The 9,630-nt window shown below is 45.7% G+C and overlaps 1 protein-coding gene across 3 annotated transcripts in view; it reads left to right on the forward strand.

Annotated features, from left to right (window-relative positions):
- The window catches only part of LOC106591125 (serine/threonine-protein kinase Sgk1), a 9,327-nt gene extending 4,843 nt beyond the window's left edge, over nucleotides 1-4,484 (forward strand). For all 3 annotated transcript variants that reach the window (XM_045695508.2, XM_045695510.2, XM_045695509.2), the window contains exons 6-10: nucleotides 109-345; nucleotides 783-878; nucleotides 1,103-1,258; nucleotides 1,731-1,820; nucleotides 2,027-4,484. In XM_045695508.2, coding sequence (XP_045551464.1) covers nucleotides 109-345; nucleotides 783-878; nucleotides 1,103-1,258; nucleotides 1,731-1,820; nucleotides 2,027-2,194 — 747 coding nt within the window. In that variant the 3' untranslated portion in view covers nucleotides 2,195-4,484. The remainder of the gene's footprint in view (nucleotides 1-108; nucleotides 346-782; nucleotides 879-1,102; nucleotides 1,259-1,730; nucleotides 1,821-2,026) is intronic.
- The last annotated feature ends 5,146 nt before the right edge of the window (nucleotides 4,485-9,630 follow it).

Raw genomic sequence — 9,630 nt, forward strand, 5'->3', positions numbered from 1 at the left:
ACTGGGGATGCAGCATTGGAGCTCTGTATGTGCCTCAGTTGTACAATAAAGATCATCACATCTGAACCTCTCTCTCTGTCTCTCTCTCCTCTCTCTCTTCTCCTCCAGTTGTTCTACCATCTCCAGAGGGAGCGGCGTTTCTTAGAGCCTCGGGCCAGGTTCTATACAGCGGAGATCGCCAGTGCCCTGGGCTACCTCCACTCTCTAAACATCGTGTACAGAGACCTGAAGCCTGAGAATATTCTACTGGACTCTCAGGGACACATCATACTCACGGACTTCGGCCTCTGCAAAGAGAACATAGAACAGAACGGAACCACGTCAACGTTCTGTGGAACACCAGAGGTGAGGAACCGCCAGAGGATGTTTGGTGATTGTTGTTGGGGTATAATTGGGGTATTTGCTGGTGATGATTGCCAATGTAATAACTTATAGTATGTTCTCCCTCCCTCCCTCCTCCCCCCCTCCTCCCCCCCTCCTCCCTCCCTCCCTCCCTCCCTCCCTCCTCCCTCCCTCCCTCCCTCCCTCCCTCCCTCCCTCCCTCCCATCCCTCCCCCCTCCTCCCTCCCTCCCATCCTCCCTCCCTCCCTCCCTCCCTCCCTCCCTCCCTCCCTCCCTCCCTCCCTCCCTCCCTCCCTCCCTCCCTCCCTCCCATCCCTCCCCCCTCCTCCCTCCCTCCCATCCCTCCCCCCTCCCATCCTCCCATCCCTCCCATCCTCCCATCCCTCCCTCCCTCCCTCCCTCCCATCCTCCCCTCCCTCCCTCCCTCCCTCCCTCTATAGTACCTAGCTCCCGAGGTGTTACACAAGCAGCCGTATGACAGATCGGTGGACTGGTGGTGTTTAGGAGCCGTGCTTTATGAGATGCTGTATGGCCTGGTGAGTACACAACTCGTTAGGAATTTAAAAAGGGGACTTTTTAAGTTAACATGATATAAAGCCATTAACTGTTGAAGAATATAACTTATAAAAGCCTCCTATGAGTTTATTTCAACTGTCTTCCCTCATCAGAAGCCATTGTATACGTTTGTTTAAATCCATTGTACCATTGTCTGCCTTATGGTTATAGCAATACCAAGAGTCTAACTTCTACCTCTCCACAGCCTCCGTTCTATAGTCGTAACACAGCAGAGATGTACGACAACATCCTGAACAAACCACTGCAGCTCAAACCCAACATCTCTAACGCTGCCAAGCACATACTGGAGGGACTGCTGCAGAAAGACCGCACGCAACGACTGGGACACAGCCACGACTTCGTAAGTGTTTGTGAGAGAGGGAAACAGAGAGAGAGAGAGAGAGAGAGAGAGGGACAGAGAGACAGAGAGACAGAGTGAGAGAGAGAGGGACAAAGAGAGACAGAGTGAGAGAGAGAGGGACAAAGAGAGATAGAGAGGAGAGGGACAAAGAGAGAGAGACAGTGAGAGAGAGAGGGACAAAGAGAGACAGAGAGAGAGGGACAAGGAGAGATAGAGAGAGTGAGACAGAGAGAGAGGGACAAGGAGAGATAGAGAGAGTGAGACAGAGGAAGTGTGTGTGTAGATTACCCTTGTAATTATGTATCTAAGACTTTCCCTCTAACTGTCTCTCTGTCTTTGTCTCTGTCTGTCTGTCTGTCTGTCTGTCTGTCTGTCTGTCTGTCTGTCTGTCTGTCTGTCTGTCTGTCTGTCTGTCTGTCTGTCTGTCTGTCTGTCTGTCTGTCTGTCTGTCTGTCTGTCTCCTCTCTCTCAGGAGGAGATCAAGAACCACATGTTCTTCTCCCCCATCAACTGGGATGACCTGACCGCTAAGAAGCTCACCCCCCCTTTCAACCCAAACGTGGTACGTTCCCTTCAATAGTACAACATACAGGACACTTTCCAGAACGTTCCCTTCAATAGTACAACATACAGGACACGTTCCAGAACGTTCCCTTCAATAGCACAACATACAGGACATGTTCCGGTACGTTCCCTTCAATAGTACAACATACAGGACACGTTCCAGAACGTTCCCTTCAATAGTTTGTTCATTCTGTCTCTCCCCAGACGGGCCCTAACGACCTTCGCCACTTTGACACGGAGTTCACAGACGAGCCCGTCCCCTCATCCATTGGCTGTTCCCCTGACTCCTCCCTCATCACTGCCAGCATCAAGGAGGCAGCCGAGGCCTTCCTAGGATTCAGCTATGCACCCTCTATGGACTCATACCTGTAGGATATGATACCTGTAGGATATCATACCTGTAGGATATCATACCTGTAGGACATCATACCTGTAGGACATCATACCTGTAGGACATCATACCTGTAGGACATCATACCTGTAGGACATCATACCTGTAGGATATCATACCTGTAGGACATCATACCTGTAGGACATCATACCTGTAGGATATCATACCTGTAGGATATCATACCTGTAGGACATCATACCTGTAGGACATCATACCTGTAGGACATCATACCTGTAGGACATCATACCTGTAGGACATCATACCTGTAGGACATCATACCTGTAGGACATCATACCTGTAGGATATGATACCTGTAGGACATCATACCTGTAGGACATCATACCTGTAGGACATCATACCTGTAGGATATCATACCTGTAGGATATCATACCTGTAGGACATCATACCTGTAGGACATCATACCTGTAGGACATCATACCTGTAGGACATCATACCTGTAGGATATCATACCTGTAGGATATCATACCTGTAGGACATCATACCTGTAGGACATCATACCTGTAGGACATCATACCTGTAGGACATCATACCTGTAGGATATCATACCTGTAGGACATCATACCTGTAGGACATCATACCTGTAGGATATCATACCTGTAGGACATCATACCTGTAGGACATCATACCTGTAGGACATCATACCTGTAGGACATCATACCTGTAGGACATCATACCTGTAGGATATCATACCTGTAGGACATCATACCTGTAGGACATCATACCTGTAGGACATCATACCTGTAGGATATCATATCTGTAGGATATCATACCTGTAGGACATCATACCTGTAGGATATCATACCTGTAGGTATCATACCTGTAGTACATCATACCTGTAGTATATCATACCTGTAGGATATCATACCTGTAGGATATCATACCTGTAGGACATCATACCTGTAGGACATCATACCTGTAGAACATCATACCTGTAGGCTATCATACCTGTAAGCCAGACCCCTAGAGGACATCCTATAGACTCCTATAGACTCATGATAGACCAGAACCCTAGAGGACATCCTATAGACTCATGATAGACCAGAACTATAGACTCTATAAACTATAAAGCTATAAACCTCCATGGACTGTTACCTATAGGAAACATCATAGACATTCCTATGAATTTACTAACTAGGAAGGACTCCCCATGTCACGGAGGTACACACCTGTAGACCCCCCTTGTCCCCTCGTCCCTCCCTCTGACTCACAACGCACAACCTCTTCCCTCTCCATGATGGACTTGTACCCCCCTCAGACCCCCCTCCTCCCAAATCCTAACCCAGAGTGGAGGTTATTTTACACATGTCTCAGGCAGCTTTATGCACCCCCCCTTTCCTCCTCCCTACAACCCCCTTTCCTCCTCCCCTCTCTCTCCATCACACTCGTCCATTCTGACTCATCCTGTCTCCCACTGACGGCTCATGGCTGTGGGTGAATCTCTATGGGTCTGTCCCAAATGGCACCCTGTTCCCTACGTAGTGAACCACTTGTGACATCCTCACACAGGATTGGTTGTCTTGTAGTCAGTGGGAGTGTCTGAATGAGGCAGTTTCACACTGTTGTCCCTGATTGGTTCGTCTGTCATGACATGACCTGCTCAGGGATTCCACGCTGAAACGTCTCGACAAGTTCTGTTGTCTCTTCACTCTGGATCACGTCGACTGAAACTGGACTCAGAGGATGATTAATTTATTAATTTAATGATGATTGGTTTATTGATTGATTGATTGTGGCGGTAGTGAGGAAGAAAGCAAAGCTGCTAGTATCTACGGTTCTGTATCTAAGTTCTGTTTTAAAGAACCTGGACCGATACAAAGAGGACATGGAGCGCATCCCAAAATGGCACCCTATTCGCCATATATAGTGCACTGCTTTTGACCAGGGCTCTGTCACTTTGGGATCCAGGTGTGATGGACAGAATGCGTTGTGGTGTTGAGATCCGTACGGTCCCCCTACTCCCTTTAGTCTTCCTGTCTCCTCTTGATGATGTAACAATGCTCCAACGCTGTCTGAACTCAACATTCCATTTTAATAATCACTGTATGCGACGGTTAAACGTTATATTTAAGTTTGTTTGTATATGTGGAGTCTATTTGTGTACTAGTTTTAATATATATGTTAACAGGAAACTAAAGGTATGCTTAAATAATGTATTTTAACTATTCATGTTAAATGTACTGTACATTGTTTAGATTTGTTCTTCTATGTGACAATGTTCAGTCTGCAATAAAAAAAACTCTTCTGTTGTTACATCATGAGTGGTGCCATTGGTTTACACTGCAGCTAAGAACAGATATTTATGTGAGAAGTTTTATTAAGGGAGAAGTAGACATTGATCTGAAGCCGGAAAAGAAAGGAAATTCACATGAGCACCACGATGCCTACTCCACCCATGCTCCACCAAGGTTTTACAGCACCACAATGCCTACTCCACCCATGCCATACCAAGGTTTTACAGCACCACAATGCCTATTCCACCCATGCTCTACCATGGTTTCACAGCACCACAATGCCTTCTCCACCCATGCTCCACCAATGTTTCACAGCACCACAATGCCTTCTCCACCCATGCTCTACCAAGGTTTTACAGCACCACAATGCCTACTCCACCCATGCTCCACCAAGGTTTTACAGCACCACAATGCCTACTCCACCCATGCTCTACCAAGGTTTTACAGCACCATAATGCCTATTCCACCCATGCTCCACCAAGGTTTTACAGCACCACAATGCCTATTCCACCCATACTACCAAGGTTTTACAGCACCACAATGCCTACTCCACCCATGCTCTACCAAGGTTTTACAGCACCATAATGCCTACTCCACCCATGCTCCACCAAGGTTTTACAGCACCACAATGCCTACGTACCCATGCTCCACCAAGGTTTTACAGCACACAGCTTTGACCTACTACAGTAGTAATGTTGTTCTCTTGTACTTCAGACAATGTAGGCAGGTTGCTTAGAATTCAAAAACCTTCTCAAACAGCATTATTCATACTCCCACAGTAATGTGATTTGTACCCCATGCAAGGTAATGTAATGCATTATTCCCACCCCACACTAAGACATTACCCCATTCCACTATCTTTTCAAGCTTCGTTTTTTTATTATATGAAAGTAAGCTTTGCTTTTATACTTACAGCAACATCATGCTGATTGGGTGAGCAGTTTTCTAGTAATGTGGTCGCTGCCTGTATTTCCTTAAACCATTATTTTAGCAATAAATATATTTCATGACATATTTTTTGGTCAGTAGATACAGGATGTGGTGTGTCGGACTCAGTCTCTCATATAGACATAGAGGCCCAGCATAACAACATGTGGTGGTGTCAGTAGATACAGGACGTGGTCTAGGTAGAGGCCCAGCATAACAACATGTGGTGGTGTCAGTAGATACAGGACGTGGTGTAGGTAGAGGCCCAGCATAACAACATGTGGTGGTGTCAGTAGATACAGGACGTGGTGTAGGAAGAGGTCCAGCATAACAACATGTGGTGGTGTCAGTAGATACAGGACGTGGTGTAGGAAGAGGTCCAGCATAACAACATGTGGTGGTGTCAGTAGATACAGGACGTGGTGTAGGTAGAGGCCCAGCATAACAACATGGTGGTGTCAGTAGATACAGGACGTGGTGTAGGTAGAGGCACAGCATAACAACATGTGGTGGTGTCAGTTGATACAGGACGTGGTGTAGATAGAGGCCCAGCATAACAACATGTGGTGGTGTCAGTAGATACAGGACGTGGTGTAGGTAGAGGCCCAGCATAACAACATGTGGTGGTGTCAGTAGATACAGGACGTGGTGTAGGTAGAGGCCCAGCATAACAACATGTGGTGGTGTCAGTAGATACAGGACGTGGTGTAGGTAGAGGCCCAGCATAACAACATGTGGTGGTGTCAGTAGATACAGGACGTGGTGTAGGTAGAGGTCCAGCATAACAACATGTGGTGGTGTCAGTAGATACAGGACGTGGTGTAGGTAGAGGTCCAGCATAACAACATGTGGTGGTGTCAGTAGATACAGGACGTGGTGTAGGTAGAGACCCAGCATAACAACATGTGGTGGTGTCAGTAGATACAGGACGTGGTGTAGGTAGAGGCCCAGCATAACAACATGTGGTGGTGTCAGTAGATACAGGACGTGGTGTAGGAAGAGGTCCAGCATAACAACATGTGGTGGTGTCAGTAGATACAGGACGTGGTGTAGGTAGAGGCCCAGCATAACAACATGGTGGTGTCAGTAGATACAGGACGTGGTGTAGGTAGAGGCACAGCATAACAACATGTGGTGGTGTCAGTTGATACAGGACGTGGTGTAGATAGAGGTCCAGCATAACAACATGTGGTGGTGTCAGTAGATACAGGACGTGGTGTAGGTAGAGGCCCAGCATAACAACATGTGGTGGTGTCAGTTGATAAAGGACGTGGTGTAGATAGAGGTCCAGCATAACAACATGTGGTGGTGTCAGTAGATACAGGACGTGGTGTAGGTAGAGACCCAGCATAACAACATGTGGTGGTGTCAGTAGATACAGGACGTGGTGTAGATAGAGGCCCAGCATAACAACATGTGGTGGTGTCAGTAGATACATGACGTGGTGTAGGTAGAGACCCAGCATAACAACATGTGGTGGTGTCAGTAGATACAGGACGTGGTGTAGGTAGAGGCCCAGCATAACAACATGTGGTGGTGTCAGTAGATACAGGACGTGGTGTAGGAAGAGGTCCAGCATAACAACATGTGGTGGTGTCAGTAGATACAGGACGTGGTGTAGGTAGAGACCCAGCATAACAACATGTGGTGGTGTCAGTAGATACAGGACGTGGTGTAGGTAGAGGTCCAGCATAACAACATGTGGTGGTGTCAGTAGATACAGGACGTGGTGTAGGTAGATGTCCAGCTCTGATAGATACAGAGGTCTACAGAGCCTGTCTGCATTCCTGATTTCTGAAACCGTTAGCTTACCTGTGTAATGTTGACATTAGCTCAGAATCACTTTTTCTTAAAACATGGTCCTTTTTTATCAATTGTTGTGCTGAACAATGGACATTTCATTACCTCTATCAAATGAATAGGGAGCTTAAAGTAATGTGTATTTTTATTTATTTTTGCAATAATACACATTTACAATGGGCCTAAATAAAAAAAAATACATACAGCCTAATGATAACATACTGCATATTCCTCACTCAATATTAGGAAGGTGTTCTTAATGTTTTGTACACTCAGTTGAGGTGGCTTGAGAGAAAGCCAAAACTGTCATCAAGGCAAAGGGTGGCTACTTTGAAGAATCTCAAACATTAACATTTATTTTGATTTGTTTAATACTTTTTTGGTTACTACATGATTCCATATGTGTTATTTCATAGTTTTGATGTCTTCACTATTATTCTACAATGTAGAAAATAGTAAAAAAATTAAGAAAAACCCTGGAAGGAGTAGGTGTGTCCAAACTTTTGACTTTGACTTTTGACTTTGTACTGTAAGTAATTTTAGACTGTGCACAGGAACATTTTAGTATCACGTAGTAGCCATAACATATCTGTCACGACTTCGGCCGAAGTTGATGCCTCTCCTTGTTCGGGTGGTGTTCGGCGTCACCGGTCTTCTAGCAGTCGCCGATCCATTATTCATTTTCCATTTTTTTTTCTCGTTGTCCTACACACCTGGTTTTCATTTCCCAATTACTGGTCATGTATTTAACCCTCTGTTTCCCCCCATGTCTTTGTGTGTGATTGTTATTTGTTCAGGTCGATATCTTCCGGCTGGTTTGTACCGGGTGCTGTTTATCACCCATGCTTTGTGGCAACTGTTCTTTTTGCACTTTGTAAATTGTTTACTTTGTGCTGTTGAGTAAAGTACATTGTTTCACTCATCTCTGCTCTCCTGCGCCTGACTTTATACACCAGCTACACCCACCATCCTGTCCATATCTATGTTACATTGAGGTGGGTGAATGGATTATGAATGACAGTCCTCCAATTGTCACGCCCTGATCTGTTTCACCTTCCTCATTATTGTCTCCACCCCCTCCAGGTGTCGCTTATTTTCCCCAGTGTATTTATCCCTGTGTTTCCTGTCTCTCTGCCCCAGTGTATTTATCCCAGTGTTTCCTGTCTCTCCGTGCCAGTTCGTCTTGTATGTTTCAAGTCAACCAGCGTGTTTTTCCCGTACTCCTGCCTTTTCTATTCTCTTTTTTTCTAGTCCTCCAGGTTTTGACCCTTGCCTGTTTCTGGACTCTGTACCCGCCTGCCTGACCATTCTGCCTGCCTTGACCTCGAGCCTGTCTGCCATTCTGTACCTCCTGGACTCTGATCTGGTTTTGACCTTTTGCCTGTCCACAACCATTCTCTTGCCTACTCCTTTTGGATTAATAAACATTGTAAGACTCCAACCATCTGCCTCCTGTGTCTACATCTGGGTCTCGCCTTGTGTCATGATACCAATATGCTTTAAAAGAAAAAAGGTCATGCAAAAGAATTACGTAAGTGTCTTAGACGGCATGACTGTGGCAGTTTTCCCGAAGTTCCCAAAGTCTGGTGTATCTAATTGGCTTTAATAACAGCCAAGGATGTTCGCTAGCTTATTTGTATGTGCTCTGATTACACGCAAGTGTCCAGGTCAGAAGTTTACACGACTTCAGCCATATGAACAACCTACCATATCAAAATATACCTAACTAATGACCTTCCTTTTGCTTCTCCTCCAACTGGTGTTAGCTAGCTAGCTAGCTAGCTACAGCTGCTAGCCTTCTTGCTAGCTACTAGCTAACTGCTACTGTGTCACGCCCTGACCATAGAGAGCCCTTGGTTCTCTATGGTATAGTAGGTTAGGGCGTGACTGAGGGTGTTCTATGTTGTTTATTTCTATGTTGGTGTGCTTGGTATGGTTCCCAATCAGAGGCAGCTGTTTAGCGTTGTCTCTGATTGGGGATCATATTTAGGCAGCCATTTCCCCACTGTGTTTTGTGGGATCTTGTTTATGTGAAAGTGCCTGTGAGCGCTGCAGTAGCGTCACGTATCGGTTATTGTTTTTGTGCGGTTCACTTATAAATAAAATATGTCGAACCGATTCCACGCTGCGCTTTGGTCTGAGTATGATTACAACGACGAACGTGACATACTGTTAGGTAGCAACCAAGTTTTACACGGTTTTAGAACTCTGAGATTCGGCTGAAAATATGTTAGCATTGTCATAAATGCTACAAAAAGGTAACAAATCATTGGTTTAAAATCGGGCAGAAATGTGCACGCGAGTAAATTTGTGAATTTGATCAAAACTGTTGCATCTACAAACTTATTCAGTCCAAATGGATGTGAGTCTAATGGTCACCTTTGCGGACGCCGTAGCCTCGTTTTAATCCGACGTCTAGAATTTGAGGTCTGGGAAGA

Source organism: Salmo salar, chromosome 15, assembly GCF_965601325.2.
Source record: "Salmo salar chromosome 15, fSalSal1, whole genome shotgun sequence".
NCBI lineage: Eukaryota > Metazoa > Chordata > Actinopteri > Salmoniformes > Salmonidae > Salmo > Salmo salar.